This window comes from Oryx dammah, unplaced genomic scaffold, assembly GCF_014754425.2.
Source record: "Oryx dammah isolate SB20612 unplaced genomic scaffold, SCBI_Odam_1.1 HiC_scaffold_25, whole genome shotgun sequence".
NCBI classification, from domain to species: domain Eukaryota; kingdom Metazoa; phylum Chordata; class Mammalia; order Artiodactyla; family Bovidae; genus Oryx; species Oryx dammah.
This window is the reverse complement of record NW_024070209.1, coordinates 60,417,489-60,436,218: the sequence shown is the minus strand read 5'-3', so window position 1 is coordinate 60,436,218 and position 18,730 is coordinate 60,417,489. Positions and strand designations below refer to the sequence as shown.

The 18,730-nt window shown below is 36.6% G+C and overlaps 1 protein-coding gene across 8 annotated transcripts in view; it reads right to left on the bottom strand.

Moving 5' to 3' along the window:
* EHBP1 (EH domain binding protein 1) overlaps positions 1-18,730 on the bottom strand; it is a 344,879-nt gene that overhangs the window by 254,440 nt on the left and 71,709 nt on the right. For all 8 annotated transcript variants that reach the window (XM_040224015.1, XM_040224017.1, XM_040224019.1 and 5 more), the window contains exon 5: positions 18,139-18,192. In XM_040224015.1, the coding sequence (XP_040079949.1) occupies positions 18,139-18,192 (54 nt within the window). The remainder of the gene's footprint in view (positions 1-18,138; positions 18,193-18,730) is intronic.

Sequence of the window (18,730 nt, the reverse complement as noted above, 5' to 3'; positions counted from 1 at the left end):
CATCTCATCTTCCAAATTTTTAATTTGCTGAAAAAGTACATAAGCAGGTGATCCCCAATGTTCCTAAAGGCACCTCCCTTCTGCACCAGAATTCTAATTCAGTAGGTCCAAGTTGGGCTTCCCTGGTGGTCCAGACAGTAAAGAATCTGCCTGCAAGGCAGGAAACCTGGGTTCAGTCCCTAGGTCAGGAAGATCCCCTGGAGAAGGGAATGGCTACCCAGTCCAGTATTCTTGCCTAGAGAATTCCATGGAGAGAGGACAGGAGCCTGTCAGGCTACAGTTCATGGAGTTGCAAAGAATTAGACATGACTTAGCGACTAACACTTTCACTTTTACTTTTAGGTATCTGGTATACCCAGGTATCTGGTTTGTTAAAAAAGGACATGGATGATTCAAGGCAGGAATACTTAAAGACTAACAACATCGACAGTTCTTTCTGTTACCACTATCATCCACAACGTGAACCATATAAATTGATGGATTCACCACAATTATACAGTGAATTTTTAATTCCTTAATTATCATATAATCCAACTAAATGGTTATAAATCACTACAACCCTAAAAAAATCAACCACTTTTTTTTTTAAATGAAATACTCAAGAAAACAATCTACTGAACTATATGCTGTTCCCAAAGAAACCATGATCTCTAGTAGCTTGGCTCAAGTTAATCTAGCCACCTAAGTGAAGTGAAGTCGCTCAATCGTGTCCGACTCTTTGCGACCCTGTGGACTGTAGCCTGCCAGGCTCCTCTGTCCATGGGATTCTCCAGGCAAGAATACTGGAGTGAGTTACCAATTCCTTCTCCAGGGGATCTTCCCAACCCACGGATTGAACCCGGGTCTCCCGCATTGGAGGCAGACGCTTTAACCTCTGAGCCACCAGGGAAGCCACCTAAAGCACTCTCCAAATTTCCTGCAGCTAACTATCAGAAGCACTTAATCTCTTATCTAAAATCTTTTATTTGGATTTTAAGAAGGCAATACAGTGTCTATGCCTATACTACAGTGCCCAGATTACAGCACATTCCCAGAGAAGTCTGATGCAGCACCCAATAATCAGATATATTATTTCTACAGCAAAACGAATAAGTATTCACACCAAGGGGAATAAATACTACAAATTGTCTCACTTCAGATCATGACATCAAATGAGTTTGAACCAAATTTCAAAAAAATAAACACTTAAAAAAAAGTCTTTAAGCAACAGGGATTTTGGATTTTGAGATTACAAATAAAGGACTGTAAAAACTTTAAAAATAATATAAATGAATGTACATACAAAACAACAGACTTACAAATATAGAAAACAACAGCAGTTACCACTGGGGAAAGGAGGGGCAGGTTAGGGTTATGGTTAAGAGATAACAAACTACTAACCACTATGTACAAAATAGATAAGCAACAATATTGTGCAATAACTTTTAATAGAGTATTATCTGCAAAAGGACTAAATCACTATGCTATATACCAGAAATTAATACTGTAAATCAACTATATGAAAGTTAAAGTGTTACTTGCTCACTCATGTCTTACTTTTTACAACCCCTTGGACTGTGTATAGCCTGACAGGCTCCTCTGTCCATGGAATTCTCCAAGCAAGATATTGGAGTGGGTAGCCATTCCCTTCACCAGGGGATCTTCCTGACCCAGGGATCGAACCCACGTCTCCTATATTGCAGGTAGATTCTTTACCATCTAAGCCTAAGGGCTTAAGAGAAGCCCTGCTTCACTTGAAATTTAATAACCTTATCTTTTAGGTTTTAACTTATAAATCAACCTCAATAGAAAGCTTCCCCTCATCAATACTGGGTTACTACTCTTGTGCACATGTAAACCCTATGCTGCTGCTACTAAGTCTCTTCAGTCGTGTCCGACTCTGTGTGACCCTAGAGATGGCAGCCCACAAGGCTTCCCCGTCCCTGGGATTCTCCAGGCAAGAACACTGGAGTGGGTTGCCATTTCCTTCTCCAATGCATGAAAGTGAAAAGTGAAAGTGAAGTTGCTGACTCTTAGCGACCCTATGGACTGCAGCCTAGCAGGCTCCTCCATCCATGGATTTTCCTGGCAAGAGTACCGGAGTGGGGTGCCATCACCTTCTCCGTTTAAACCCTATACTCACTTCTATTGTAGTGGTTGCCTGTTTATTTCTGCAACCCCCTCCACCATCTCCATCCCAGACTATAGGATACTTTGAGGCAAGAGCCACATATTTTTCATTATTATACTCTCAAAAACTAGCAAACATCTGTGACATGGTATTCATTTAATAATAGTTAGTGAATGAATATGGAGAAGGCACTGGCACCCCACTCCAGTACTCTTGCCAGGAAAATCCCACGGACAAAGGACCCTGGTAGGCTGCAGTCTATGGGGTCACTAAGAGTCGGACACGGCTGAGTGACTTCACTTTCACTTTTCACTTTCACCCATTGGAGAAGGAAATGGCAACCCACTCCAGTGTTCCTGCCTGGAGAATCCCAGGGACAGGGGAGCCTGGTGGGCTGCCATTTATGGGGTCGCACAGAGTCAGACACGATTGAAGCGACTTAGCGGCGGCAGCAGCAGCAACAGCAGCAGTGAATGAATAAGCAATTATGAGTACCAAGACTTTAATCCAGTGAAGTTTGATATTGCTCTACTAGCTGGATCTGTAAAGCACGACTAACATCAATAAAGATAAATCTCTACATGTTGAACTGGGACAAAAACCAAAATATCTAATCAAAAAGAATACTCAATAGCACATACATGTAATACACATGTTGTTTAATTGCTAAGTTGTGTCTGACTTTTTGCAACCCCCTGAACTATAGCATACCAGGCTCTTCTGTCTGTCCGTGGCATTTCCCAGGCAATAATACTGGAATGGGTTTCCACTTCCTTCTCCAGAGGATCTTCCTAACCCAAGGATAGAACCACTGTCTCCTGCACTGCAGGTGGATTCTTTACCACTTAGCCTCAGGAAGATACCATGGAGGAGGGAATGTCAACCCACTCCAGTATTCTTACCTGGAGAATTCCATGGACAGAGGAGCCTGGCAGGCTACAGTCCATAGAGTCGCACTGAGTCAGACACGACTGAAGTGACTAGCACACCGAATGGCACAGGTAACAATATGAAAATAGTGCTTTGTTGCTGCTAAATAAAATTTTTCCTTAAATTTGTTAGCTAGGACATTTTACACAGTAAATTACTACATGAAATGAACTGTTTAACATGAAGTAGTTTCATTACTATTTTAACACAGGGTTTTTCTGCATTACATATAGATAATACAGTACAGTGGACTTTAGGTGTTAATCCCTGTAAGGTCCCTTCCTGCATCAGGAATTTTAGAATGGAGGGTGTTAAAAAGGTAACTTGCCTTCTCCTAATTAATATAATCTAATTAAACCGACATGTATGGATGTGAGAGTTGGGACTGTGAAGAAGGCAGAGTGCCGAAGAATTGATGCTTTTGAACTGTGGTGTTGGAGAAGACTCTTGAGAGTCCCTTGGACTGCAAGGAGATCCAACCAGCCCATTTTGAAGGAGATCAGCCCTGGGATTTCTTTGGAAGGAATGATGCTAAAGCTGAAACTCCAGTACTTTGGCCACCTCATGCGAAGAGTTGACTCATTGGAAAAGACTTTGATGCTGGGATGGATTGGGGGCAGGAGGAGAAGGGGACGACAGAGGATGAGATGGCTGGATGGCATCAATGACTCGATGGATGTGAATCTGAGTGAACTCCGGGAGTTGGTGATGGACAGGGAGGCCTGGCATGCTGTGATTCATGGGGTCACAAAGAGTCGGACACGACTGAGCGACTGAACTGAACTGAATTAAACTGACAACTTGAAAATGACAAACAGGCAAGGTGAAAATGGAAAACTAAATAGGTGTTCAAGCAAACAGGTAGTTACACAAGAATTTGGGGGTTTGAGAATTGTGTCAGGCTCAAGGCATATATGATAATTCTTGGGCATACCTTTCTTTTTCTGAAGTGCAACAAAATTGTGTCCATTATTTTCTTTCTTTTCTAAAAAAATATTATTTACGTATAGCTGTGCTGCATCTTTGCTGCAGGGCATGAGTTCTTAGTTGCTGTGTGTAGGCTTTCTCTAGCTGTGGCAAGTGGTGGCTACTCTTTAGTTGTGGTACTTGGGCTTCTCACTATGGTGGATTCTCTTGTATGGAGCGTGGGCTCTAAGGTGCATTGGCTTCAGTAGTTATGGCTCACGAGCTCAGTGGTTGTGCCACCTGGACTTAGCTGCCCTGCAGCATGTGGGATCTCAGTTCTTGGACCAGGGATCTAACCTGTGTCCCCTACACTGACTGGCAGATTCTTTACTACTAGACCACCAGGTAAGTCCCCATTATTTTCTTTTAAAGGAGATTAAATTTTTCTCCAGAAACAAAATCTGAGCTATTTCCAAGCTGGAACAACATACTAAATATTTAAGGAGAAAAAATAGGGGGTGTATGTGTGTTGGTGGGTGGGTGTACAGACTTTTTCTGAAATTTAACCCCAATGAGAGTGAGCTGACGGACAAAGTTTCATTTAACTACTAGACATATCTAGAATACTCTGCCTAATTTACATAGTCAGTCACCATACAATCATATATAACAGAAAGTTGACAGGATAATTAAAAGATCAGGAAAGGCTGTCTGAATTATGTATGAGCTTTCTATTATAAATACAGGAGTTTAATTCTAAGGAGTTTGGAGAAAAAGCTCTATTGCTTCTAATATCAAGTGAGACACTTATTGTATGAAAACAAGAACACATACTACTATTTCTCAAGGGAAAAAAATAATTAATTTTGAACCTTAGGCTTAGATGATCTATAATAAAGTTTACAAAAATTACAAAGAAATTTTTTTGTAGATTGATAAACTTTTCTAACATGCCAATAACTTTTAGCGAGTTTCCAAACTGATATTGTTCAAAAGTAGACGTCATTCTTTACAAAAGAAATGATACAATATCTAAGATTAAATAATCTGGTTTTTAAAAAGTAGGGATGAAATAAGTTTATCAAAGCAGTGAAGATGACTGAAGCTGGGAGACGGGTACACAGAGGTGTATTACTCCTTCTACACTTTTTTTTTTTTTTTACATTGAAGTACAGTTAGTTTGCTTCCCTGGTGGCTTAATGGTAAAGAATCCTTCTGCCAATGCAGAATATACAAGTTCAGTCCTTGTGTTGGGAAGATCCCTTGGAAAAGGAAATGGCAACCACTCTAGTATTCTTGCCTAGGAAATCCCACGGCCAGAGGAGCCTGGCGGGCTACCGTCCATGGGGTCACAAAAGAGTCAGACATGACTTAGTGACTAAACAACAACACAGTTAATTAACAATGTTCATTTACAATGTTCTGTTAGTTTCTGGTGTACAGCAAAGTGACTCAGATACCTATAGAGAAACATACCTATATATAGCCTTTTTCACACTTTTTTCCATTATAATTTATTAAAAGATATTGGATATAGTTCCCTATGCTATACAGTTTAAGACTTTGTTGTTTATCTATTTCATATATAGTAGTTTATATCTGCTAATCCAAAATTCCTAATTTATCCCTCCCCTCCCCTTTGGTAACTTGACGTTTGTTTTGTTTTGTTTTCCACTGTCTGTGGGTCTGTTTCTGTTTTGTAAACAAGTTCATTTGTACTATTTTTTAGATTACATATATAAGTGATATCACATGATATTTGTCTTTGACTTACTTTACTTAGTATCATAATCTCTTAGGTCCATCTACATTGCTAAGAGTGAAAAATTGGCATTATTTCATTCTTTTTTAAGGCTGAGTAGTATTCTATTGTATATATATACACCATATCTTCTTTACCCATTCATTTGTCAATGGACATTTTGGTTGCTTCCATGTCTTGGCTATTATAAACAGTGCTGCTATGAACACTGTGGTGAATGAATCTTTTTGAATTAGAGTTTTCACTGGATATGTGCCCAGGTGGATTGTATGGTAATACTATTTTCAGGTTTTTAAGAGACCTCCATACCATTCCCCACAGCAGCTGCACCAATTTACATTCTTGTCAACAATGTAGGAGACGACTCATACTTTTCTGTATGTTTGAAACAATCTTAAATCACTAAGTTGAAATTAAAAAAAAAAAAATTAGGTTCATTAGATTTATGCTTCCCTGGTGGCTCAGCTGGTAAAGAATCTGCCTACAGTGTGGGAGACCTGGGTTCGATCCCTGGGTTGGGAAGATTCCCTGGAGAAGGGAATGGTTACCCACTTTAGTACTGTGCCCCGGAGAATGCCATGGACTGTATAGTCCGTGGGGTTGCAAAGACTCAAACACAACTGAGCGGCTTTCACTTCACTCACTAGATTTATCCAAACTGCTAGATTTGTACAAAGGAAAAGATCATCAGAGGTCTTGCATATACTACTTTAAACTTTCTGTATTATTTAGAAATCCAAAAAGGTCTAAGACTCTGAGGTTATAAAAAAAGAACATGTTTGAGAAGTTTATACTAAAAGAACAGCCTAAAAGAGACTTAATAATACAAGGATTTTCCATTTATCATTCTTTAAATGTAAATTGGTTAGTGCTGTGTAGGACAATAAACTCTCTCAGCAAGTAATCATTATGGCTAAGCATTTGTTTTTTATCTTTTGAAAGAAAAACTAACGGTAATTTATCAAAATATGGCTTTGTAAAATCAAGGAGATCAAGATACCAACTTGATTTTAGAGGAAGACAAACTTAAATTTAATATAGTCAAAAACTATGTAATTTTATACTGTTTGCATTGTATTGTTTGAGCTATTATATCATCTCATTCTTGGTGTAATCTTGTCAGGTAAGTTTGGTTGGGCAAGCAATCTTGTTCAACACAATCCAATAGAAGAAATAAAACTGAGGATCATTTATAGTACTGTCTTGGAATTAATATCCCATCCTATCCATTTAAAAGGCTTCTGGAAGTAGGATCAAATAAATGGCAATTAAAAAGACACCGAGGACTCAGATTGTCCTTCTCACTGGTCATATGTAGAAATAATAGAAAAGACCAGATATGTGGCCCCAAGAAAACACATTTTAATACCCCCATAGATCTTCTCTAAGGAGGACATAGCACTTCCAGTTGACCTCTATGCGTATTATTAAATCTATTAGATTAACAGATAAAAACGTAGAGGTCTATTGCTCTGTAGTGGGGGGCTCAATTTTTGTTTTGGTTGGCTTGGGGTTTTTTTGCTCTTCTTTTCAATGGTCTCATCAAGAATAGATACTAACCTAAACTCACAGGTGTCTCTCTTGCCTTTATCTGATCTTTCTTTACTCTGCTTTGAATGTCTTTTTTGCATAACCTCATTTTTCCTTAAAAACGAAGCTTCATAGCTACTTCCTGCAGTAAGTCTTCCTAGACTCTGCCATCCTTCTTTCTCATCTTTCTTTCTTTACTTATATGATACCTTTACTAGATTATAAACTTTAGGAGGACAGGTTACTTTATTCTATCAAATAAGCCATTAGTTTTTCAATGATTCATCATTATTTCATATAGCAATAAGAAAGAAAAAAACACTACCAGTTATAACTGTAGGACACCAGAAATGTAAGGTGATTCCAATTTCAAAGAAGCTAAAATAATATGAGGGAAAAATATTCATCTCAGGATCGATGAAATTCTGCATGTCTTGACTCTGTATTTCAGTATTAATAAAATATTTTGGCATAAAGAACATGCATATTAAAAGTTTGCAGAATGACTGGATAAATGAATGAATTAATCCCAGATTGGCGCTTCTCCTCAGTATGCATTTTTTGATTCATTAAAAAAAAAAAAAGAATATAAAGAATAAAAAATTTAGATTTTAAAAACTAAGACCTATGAACATATTTTGCTGACAAAGGTTCTGATTTTAGTTGGATAATGTAAAGCACCAGGAAGGAAAAATTTTCTAAATATAACTGTTATGGTTTCACAATAAAAAAAAAAAAAAAAGAAGAAAACCCATAATGTCAACTGCCTGGGTGAATAAACATTATTATATTATGGTAGATAAAACAGAAATATGTTGTTTGTAGTATCCATTCTTGATAACATGTACTAATAATAGGGAAAGGAATTGTAAATAACAAAGGATAATTTAAAATTCATTTATAACTATTTTTAAAGTATATTCATATTGTAACTAACATAGACTATCAGGCCCAGAGGTAGATATTAATAACTAACTAGCACTTGTTAGTGGCTCAGATGTGAGCCTGCAATGCAGGAGACCTGGGTTCGATCCCTGGGTTGGGAACATCCTCTGGAGGAGGGCATGGCAACCCACTTCAGTATTCCTGCTTGGAGAATCCCCATGGACAGAGGAGCCTGGCGGGCTACAGTCCATAGGGTTGAAAAGAGTTGGACATGACTGAGTGACTAAGCACAACACAGCACTTGTTAAGTAGCAGAAAACAAAATGGTTCTTAACCTTGGATTAAATTTATAAGGGGAAGATGCTGGAAGTCAAAATCTGAAAACTTTAGAAAGATGAAAATATTTTAAAGTTTAATCCAAATGAGAAGTTTACAAGTTGCCTTGTCATTCCTTTGAGATAATGGTGAAGTCTAGATACTACTAAGAAGTATACGTGGTATAAAGGAGTAGAAAACATAAAATCCTACAATAATAAATTTAGAAACCTAACTTCCTTTCCTTTATATTTTTCTATGTCCTCTAAATTAACATTATGAAAACAGCTCCTCTTTACTGAGCTCACTGCTTTACATACATTATTGCTAATCTTCAATAACCTATAGAGTAGATATTAACACTATCATTTTATACCTGAGTACACTGAAGCTATAAAAGATTAAATAACTTCTTCAAGGTCACAAAGCTAGCAGTGGTAAAATCACCTCTAAAGTTTTGACTTATGTATAAGTAGCTTTTTGGTCCAAAAAAGAAAGCTTGGCAAACAACTGGGAAATCTTCTCTGTGCCCAGAAACAAAAGAAAAAATAAAATGAAGGCAGCATTATCTCAACTCAACACAAAGAGGCAGGAAGGCTGCCTTGAGAAAAAACATGCAGAATTCTGGTGACTGATCAATTCTGGACTTTCACTTTGTAATAACTAACAGCAGTCAAGTAATTAATCTCAATAACTTTTAGACTGAATATGTACAATAATTAAAGACTACATTTACTAATCTAATACATATATATTTTACAAGTTTATCACTAAAGAAAGTAGATTTAAAACTTCTCTTGATTCTACAATTTCAAATTATTTATTTTCATTTTGCCACTATGGGAAATCATTATTGCAAAGGAGTTAAGGACAAAGGCCACAGAGAAAGACAAGACTGGATAAAATCCTACTTCTTAGATATATAACCTTAAGCAAATTACTTAACCTCTCTAAGACTCACTTTCTTTATCTGTAAAATAAGGTTATTAGTATCTGACTCAGAGGGTTACCACAGTGAGTAAATGAGATAATGTGCATATAGCATTCCACACAGTACCTGATATACAGTAAGGATCTAATAAATGTGTTAAGGTAATATATTTTGGCGACTTTTGTGTTTTATTGGGATATTTTATACTAAGCAAAAACTTTATATTTTACTGATTGTGGGGTTATAACACAAAGTGCAAAGAAAATAAAGATTAAAATTTCATTTCTGAATGCTCTTTGGAGCATGCCTTCTCAGTCTTGCAACAATTTACCATGAAAAAATCCAAACTTTAAAAGAGAAAAAGACAGATTGTTAGTCCTTTGAAATTCACTAGGTCTTCTGTATGTGATAATGGAAACATATTTAAAACATAAAGCAGAGCACAATATTGTAACAGGTCCCTGCTACATGAACACAACTGTTTCTCTTAGAACAGAGTCAATTTCCTCATCCACCACTGAGGGGAGCTATAATCTAGGAAAAGGTTTATATGGCGCCACAAGGTTATTTTTCAACTTTCTCAAACCTTAATATATTGATTTAATAAACTCTTATTAAAATACCCTTTAAACTAACTTAACAAGTACCCCTGAACTCTCTTTTGGAGGCACTACAAGGAATAATAAGGCTTATTATCTCTATGGAACCATAACAGTGGAATCTCTATTCTTCCTTGCTTTTTCTTTTTAGCACTTATTTAACATACTACATATATTAACATATATTTAACATACATTACATATTTATATTATCAACACAGTATATATTTTACACGCATTAATTTTTATTCTTTCTCTCTCACACACACACACATTAAAACAAACTCCATGAGCAAGAGATTTTTTTTTGCTTTATATACTACTCTATTTCCAGCACCTAGAACAGTGTCCAGCACAAAATACATACTCAGTGAATTAACTGCTACTGAATGAATGAATGAATTCTGGTTCCTTTATTTGAAAGCTTCAGATATATTGTAAGATGATGTCAAATAAAGTGAACTGCTACTGCCTGAAAAATGTAATGTCTACTTACCATGAATTTAGATTTAAAAGAAAATTTCTAAGAACAATTTTTTAATCATATAGATGAGTATACAGAGATCCCATGAGAATGACTTAGTATATATTTATAGTAGAGTATCTCTTAAATGATCTGAATGTCACAGAGAATTGGTCAATTAAAGGGAAAAGTTATGAATACTGATACACAAACATTTAATTTTGTTTAATACATATTAATATGGAGAAGGCAATGGCACCCCACTCCAGTACTCTTGCCAGGAAAATCTCATGGATGGAGGAGCCTGGTAGGCTGCAGTCCATGGGGTCGCTAAGAGTTGGACACGACTGAGCAACTTCCCTTTCACTTTTCACTTTCATGCATTGGAGAAGGAAATGGCAACTCACTTCAGTGTTCTTGCCTGGAGAATCCCAGGGATGGGGGAGCCTGGTGGGCTGCGGTCTATGGGGTCACACAGAGTTGGACATGACTGAAGCAACTTAGCAGCAGCAGCAGCAGCAATGTGTTTCATTCACCAGGTTTCATGGCCTCGTCTTAGAGTATAACTTTGTTGATCATCCATCTTCTCATATAATCAACAGTTGTAATGTATCATTAGTGTATTTTCAATCCCTTATTTTAATTAATTTTTATTAGAGTATAGTTGCTTTACAATGTTGATAGTTTCTGCTGTACAGCAAAGTGAATCAGCTATACATATACATATATACACTCTTTTTGGATTTCCTTCCCAATTAGGTCACCACAGAGCACTGAGTAGAGATCCCTGCATTACAGAGTAGGTTCTCCTTGTTGCAATTGTTCAGTGTCTCAGTCGTGTCCAACTCTTTGCGACCCCATGGACTACAGCACTCCAGGCCTCCCTGTCCTTCACCATCTCCCGGAGTTTACTCAAACTCATGTCCATCAAGTCGGTGATACCATCCAACCATCTCATCCTCTGCCATCCCCTTCTCCTCCCACCTTCAATCTTTCCCAGCATCAGGGTCTTTTCAGATGAGTCAGCTCTTTGCATCAGGTGGCCAAAATATTGGAGTTTCAGCTTCAGCATCAGTCCTTCCAATGAATATTCAGGACTGATTTCCTTTAGGATTGACTGGTTTGATCTCCTTGCAGTCCAAGGCACTCTCAAGAGTCTTCTCCAGCACCACAATTCAAAGGCATCCATTCTTCAGTGCTTGGTCGTTTTTATTATCCAGCTCTCACATCCATACATGACTACTGGAAATCCATAGCTTTGACTAGATGGACCTTTGTTGGCAAAGTAATGTCCTTGCTTTTTAAAATGCTGTCAGTTTTGTCATTGCTTTTCTTCCAAACAGCAAGCGTTTTTTAATTTCATGGCTGCAGTCACCATCTACAGTGATTTTGGAGCCCAAGAAAATAAAGTCTGTCACTGTTTCCATTGTTTCCGCATCTATTTGCCATGAAGTGATGGAACCGGATGCCATGATCTTCACTTTTTGAATGTTCAGTTTTAAGCCACCTTTTCACTCTCCTCTTTCACCTTCATCGAGAGGCTTTTTAATTCCTCTCTGCTTTCTGCCTTAAGGTGGTGTCATCTGCATATCTGAGGTTATTGATATTTCTCCCGGCAATCTTGATTTCGGCTTGATTCCAGCCCCGCAATCTTGATTTCAGCCCGGCATTTTGCATGATGTACTCTGCACGTAAGTTAAATAAGCAGGGTGACAATATACAGCCTTGATGTACTTCTTTCCCAAACTGGAACCAGTCCGTTGTTTTGGTTCTGGTTCTAACTGTTGCTTCTTGACCTGCATAAAGGTTTCTCAGAAGGCAAGTAAGGTGGTCTGGTATTCCCATCCCTTGGAGAATTTTCTAGTTTGTTATGATCCATACAGTCAAAGGCTTTAGCATAGTCAATGAAGCAAAGTAGATGTTTTTCTGGTGCTTCCCTGCTTTTTCTATAATCCAGTGGATATTGGCAATTTGATTTCTGGCTCCTCTGCCTTTTCTAAATCCAGCTTGAACATCTGGAAGTTCTCAGTTCACATGCTGTTGAAGCCTAACTTGAAGGATTTTGAGCATTACTAGCATGTGAAATGAGCACAACTGTGTGGTAGTTTGAACACTCTTTAGCATTGCTTTTCTTTGGGATTGGAATGAAAACTGACCTTTTCCAGTCCTGTGGCCACTGCTGAGTTTTCCAAATTTGCTGGCATATTGAGTGCAGCACTTTTTCACAGCATCATGTTTTAGGATCTGAAATAGCTCATCTGGAATTCCATCTCCTCCACTAGCTTTGTTCTTAGTGATGCTTTCTAAGGCCCACTTGACTTCACATTCCAGGATGTCTGGCTCTAGGTGAGTGATCACACCATCGTGGTTATCTGGGTCATTAAGATCTTTTTTGTAGAGTTCTTCTGTTTTGCCATCTCAATATCTTCTGCTTCTGTTACATCCATATCATTCAGGTTCTCCTTAGTTATCTATTTTTTATATAGTATCAATAATATATATTTGTCAACCAATTCCCAATTCATCCTACCTCCCTCTTCCCCCCTTGGTAGCCTTAAGTTTGTTCTCTACATCTGTCTCTATTTTTGCTTTGCAAATGAGTTCATCTGTATCATTTTTCTAGATTCTACATATAAGCAATTCAGTCACCTTTAAATGAAAGCAATATATAAGGACAAAAGAGAAATATCTGAATGCAAAACCCCTTTCAGATTTTCATAAATTTTTCCCCAATGTTTTAGTTGCTTTTCCACACCAGATTTGACAGCAGTTTTTAACAACTCACTTTTATCAACTCTTTCTAAAGCATTTTAACAGTTTTCATGAAATAATTCCTCAAACTGATAGTTCACTGGCCTAGGAAATATCTAATTAAATAATTACAACAACAGGTCAACAGCATTATAAGAGGTCTTGTAAAGGGTCAAAAACAACTTACAACTCACTTGGGAGAGGAGTGTCTAGAAGTAGGTCAGAGAGTAGCCTACTAACCATGTTGACACATGTGGGATTAAAACTATGATGTCTTATGGATCGAATGGAAAGTATGAGGTAATCCATGTAAATTAAGTAGAGATTGACAAGAAGAGTTTCTACTGTAATGACATATGGATCCTTCGTATACTATCTTACTGTCACTAGAGTCTACTTTTTAAATTTTTCTTCAATATAGTTAATGGATGCTACTGTAATTCTTCTCTTAAAAAGAATACTCCTTTAAGGAGTTTGACTAGATCATTCATTTATTTACTCACTCCCTCACCAAACATAAATGGAGCACCTACTGCACAGAAGGTGTTATATCAAAAAAAATTGTAGAGGATACAGAAATAAACAGAATAGAACTTCTCCCCTATTAAATTTACTTTGCCAAGCAAGAGCCCTGTTAGCATCTCAGAAAACTGACCTAGGTTTTTCCAGAACATAACACACATGCCCAATTCTAGTCTATCTTCTAGGTGAGAATATACCACTTTCTTTTGTTTTGTTTTAGGTTTAATTATATAAACTCATTCTTTCACATTAAATAGTTCACTATTTATGATGGCTGTCTTAATTTAAAGTATGTAAATTAGTTATATTCTCCGTTAAGTTGATGCATTTTAAAAGAGTTTAGTCACAACATGAGCATTCGTGCTTTTTCCCATGAATTAATAGTAAAACAATTTCACCATACTTAAGAAGACTGGTAACTTTAACCTATGTACGTAAATAATGGATACATTTAATATTTACCTTTTTTCTGTTTAAACTCTTAAAAACTATACATTATGCTAGTCAAATAGGTCAAATCCCATAAATGTCTCTAAAAAAAAAAACTGCCGTAAAAACAGGTAAAAGTCAATAATAAAAAAATCATATTCGTCTAATAAACTATGTTATTTCTTGCACTAGGTTCCTAGCAGTCATCATTATTATTGCCACTATTGCCACACTATCATTAATAGTGTCACTATGACTAATAACTGAGGAATTGTGTGTTCCTCCCACATGATGGAATAATTTTACTTTACTTCAGATTAGCTCTTCAGCACCTAGATTCCCCTAAATTTTGACCATCTCTTTAAATATGGTAATTTTTTGTTTTTGTTTTTTTAACACCCACAGCTGAGAAATTAGGTTTATAATAAAAAAGCTAATATCTTCCTTTACATAAAAGGGAGTTGAAACCACAATTCAATTTTCTTTCTTTCTTTCTAATCTGGCACAGGAAATGACTATTATAGCAACAAGAGTAGGGGGAAAGAACTGTTGTGCTAAAAAAGTTCAGAATAGGAAACTTGCAATAATACTCCCAATTCATTCCAGAAATAAAAATATACAGAAAATACTGAATATATATGCCAAAATTGACTTTTAAAGAAAGATATAAATTAGGGAGTTATTAACTGATTCCAAAATGACATGCTGCTGCTAAGTCACTTCAGTCGTGTCCAACTCTATGCAACCCCCATAGACGGCAGCCCACCAGGCTCCCCTCTCCCTGGGATTCTCCAGGCAAGAACACTGGAGTGGGTTGCCATTTCTTTCTCCAATGCATGAAAGTGAAAAGTAAAAGTGAAGTCGCTCAGTCGTGTCTGACTCCTAGCGACCCCACAGGCTGCAGCCTACCAGGCTCCTCCATCCATGGGATTCTCCAGGCAAGAGTACTGGAGTGGGTTGCCACTGCCTTTTCCGAAATGACATGCTAGATAACTTTTAAATATATCATTCCCCATGAACTTGAAAACAAAAAATTTGATCTATAAAGAGATAATATTCAAAAAAGTTTATAAAAATATTCCTATTGATGGAAACAAAGTTATGGACCTAGAAAATCCCTATAAGATGATTTAGTAGAAACCTTTCATTTTATAGATGAAGAAATTAAGCCCTGGAAAATAATCTCAATGTCACCAGCTTTGAAGGGACATCAGGATTTATACACAATTCTAACCAATCCAAAGTTCATGTCTTCTCTACACTAGGATATGGGAGAAAGGAAAATGCGTTTTTTTCAAATAAGGAGGCAGAATGACAAGAAGTCAGAAAATCTTTCATCTATTAAAAAGCATAATGATGCCTGGAAAACTCTACAAATGCAGTGGTCTCTTCGCAACACAACTCAGAGTAAGGATTCCAAAATTTTCTGATGACACAGGAAAATTTAATCTCCAGTAAACAGTTCAATTAAAATGATGGTTTTATAAAGTTTTTAAACAATATGAATAATAGTTAAAAGTCACCTATATTATTTTTATTAGATTTTTATGAATCTAATTTAGCAATAAACACTAGGAGAGAAGAAATGCTAATGTATTTTATTTTCCATTTTCCTACTATGGCCATCCCCTCTCTTCAATCACTTTAGCAATAAATAGGCAAATCAGCTAAATAAGCTTCTGAGCTTATATATATTTTTCATAAAAAGGATATAAATATACTCTTCAACCGGAGAAAGCGATGGCACCCCACTCCAGTACTCTTGCCTGGAAAATCCCATGGACAGAGGAGCCCTGGTAGGCTGCAGGCCGTGGGGTCGAGAAGAGTTGGACACGACTGAGCGACTTCCCTTTCACTTTTCACTTTCGTTCATTGGAGAAGGAAATGGCAACCCACTCCAGTGTTCTTGCCTGGAGAATCCCAGGGATGAGGGAGCCTAGTGGGCTGCCACCTATGGGTCGCATAGAGTCGGACACGACTGAAGTGACTTGGCAGCATACTCTTCAACTTAAGAAACATATACTCCAATATGGAAAGGATGATTCAAAATATAACTTTTTATCTCATGATCCATTTAAATCTCACTGTCTTAATTTTAGTATTTTTTTGTGCTGTGCTTAGTTGCTTAGTCGTGTCCAACTCTTTGTGATCCCAGGGATTGTAGCCTGCCAGGTTCCTCTGCCCATAGGGATTCTCCAGGCAAGAACACTGAAATGGGTTGCCAAGCCCTCCTCCAGGGGATCTTCCCAACCCAGGGATTGAACCCAGATCTCCTGCATTACAGGCAGATTCTTTACCATCTGAGCCACCAGGAAAGCCCAAGAATACCGTGGGTAGCCTATCCCTTCTCCCAGGGATCTTCTGACCCAGGAATTGAAATGGGGTCTCCTGCATTGCAGGTAGGTTCTTCACCAGCTGAGCTACCAGGGAAGCCCAGTATTTCTCTACTGATTTTTAAAATATTTTTATGAAATATATAACATAGAACGTAAAAGATTTTTCCTAAAATTCTATAGATTTGAATGTATTTTGCATCCAAACCCAATCTGTGGCATATAGCTTTTTTTTTTTAACACTTCTATCTTTCAGTAACAGCTTATAATCTATTTCTCAGAAATTGAGAACTGCTGTGCCTCTATTCTAAAATTAATCAGATGTATAATAAGAACACCTTTCTAAACAAATATAAAGTTATTGTTTACATCTACCTTTAGTTACAACCCAAAATTAATAGGTTAATTCTTTAGTACATCAAGTTAACAGAGCTATACAACAGAGCCATAAATATTGAAAACCGTTAAAGCCATCCATTGGGGAGAAGATTTTAACTCAATGAAAGCTAGATTTTTGAGGCTGTAACCAATTTCAAGAAATGTAAGTTTGTTTGTTTTCAAAACCTCAATGTTACTCCAGTACAGTGTTCAAACCTATCACTACAGAAAACTCAGAATTGTTAACACATGTGAACCTTTCACACAATGACACTAGCTTGACATCCAGCCACCTCCTTCCACTGTATTTGGACCTGACCTCCCTCCCAAGCTCCCCAGATCTTCATGTCTAAAAATGGCCCAGCTACTGTTCAAAAAAGTGTAAGATTCCTTTTGCCACTAAAATATAAAACAAAATAACTCACAGAGAGGAAAAACATGCTGTTTTATAAAGCATGTTATAAAATTGTTACAAATATATTTTACAACTGTAATAATGATCATGATAATGATGTCAGTGACAATGATAAAAGCTAATATTCACTGAAATTATTTAATCATCACAACCCTATAAATTGATTGCTGAGAAGTTAAGAAACTTACCACAATCACAGAGCTTACAAACGGAAAATCTAGGGCTTGCAATCTGTCTCAGACTTCAGAACTCACACATAATTTCGTTGCCTGTCTTCCCTAATCTCCATTTAATAAACATTCATTAAACAATTACTATCTTCCTACAAGTCACCTGGGACTCCATCATAAAATTCAAACTAACTGAAAAATTATTAAAGTACTACTTGAGAATCCCTCAACCCAAAGAGTTAAAGCATACACTTTATTTTCAAATATTTCTAAGATCATTCATAATTTCATTCAACAAATGTTTAAAAGAGCATTTATGTTCTATGAAAAGCACCATGTCAGATGCTAAATAGATAAAAAGATGAATAAGACACAATCTTTCCCTCAAACTCCCAACAGAATACACAGAGCATATACATAATTCAGTATCTATGAGTAGTTTTACTTTCATGTTTTTAACAAAAATATTGGGTTGGCCAAAAAGTTCATTTGGGTTTTTCCATAACATCTTACAGAAAAACCTGAAGGAAATTTTTGGCTGACTCAATGTTCACAAATAATTCTACTGGTTATTATTTCACGTAAAAAATTTTAAAAGCTACAAATCACTAATTTTTTATAAGGCAACATTTCTTCTGCCACCAAAATGCCCCTTAGTAATGTATATAGTTAAAAATACAAACGGTGACAGAATTTACAATTAGCTTACATTTTCTATGACAAATGTCCACTCTTTATCTTCAAATTCCTCTGCATGAGGATCCTGTAACAAAAGCAAAATATAAAGTTGAAACACATTTTTTTAATCCAGTCAATTCAATTAGGAAAATACAAACAGCCTTGATTTTAGCTTTTATCAACTTTTAAAAAAAGGAGGGGCAGAATGGCCTGCTTTTAAGAAACTTTCATAATTTATCTAAATTTAAAACATTATTTTTATTAATAAATTCTCTGACTTACTTAGGTTAATACATATCATTATTTTCCATCGTTGCATAAAATAGGACAAAAGGAAACTATAAAAATATTTTATGACAAAGGTTATACATGGAATTTTAAAAAGTGGTACAAATGAACCTATTTACAAAACAGAAAGAGATCAAAGAGGTAGAAAACAAACTTATGCTTACCAAGGGGAAAAAGAGAGGAGGGATAAATTGGGAGATTGAGATTGACATACACATACTACTATATATAAAATAGATAACTAAAAGCACAGGTAGCTCTGCGCAATACTCTGTAATGGTCTATACAGGAATAGAATCTGAAAGAATGACTTCACGTATATGTATGAGTGATTC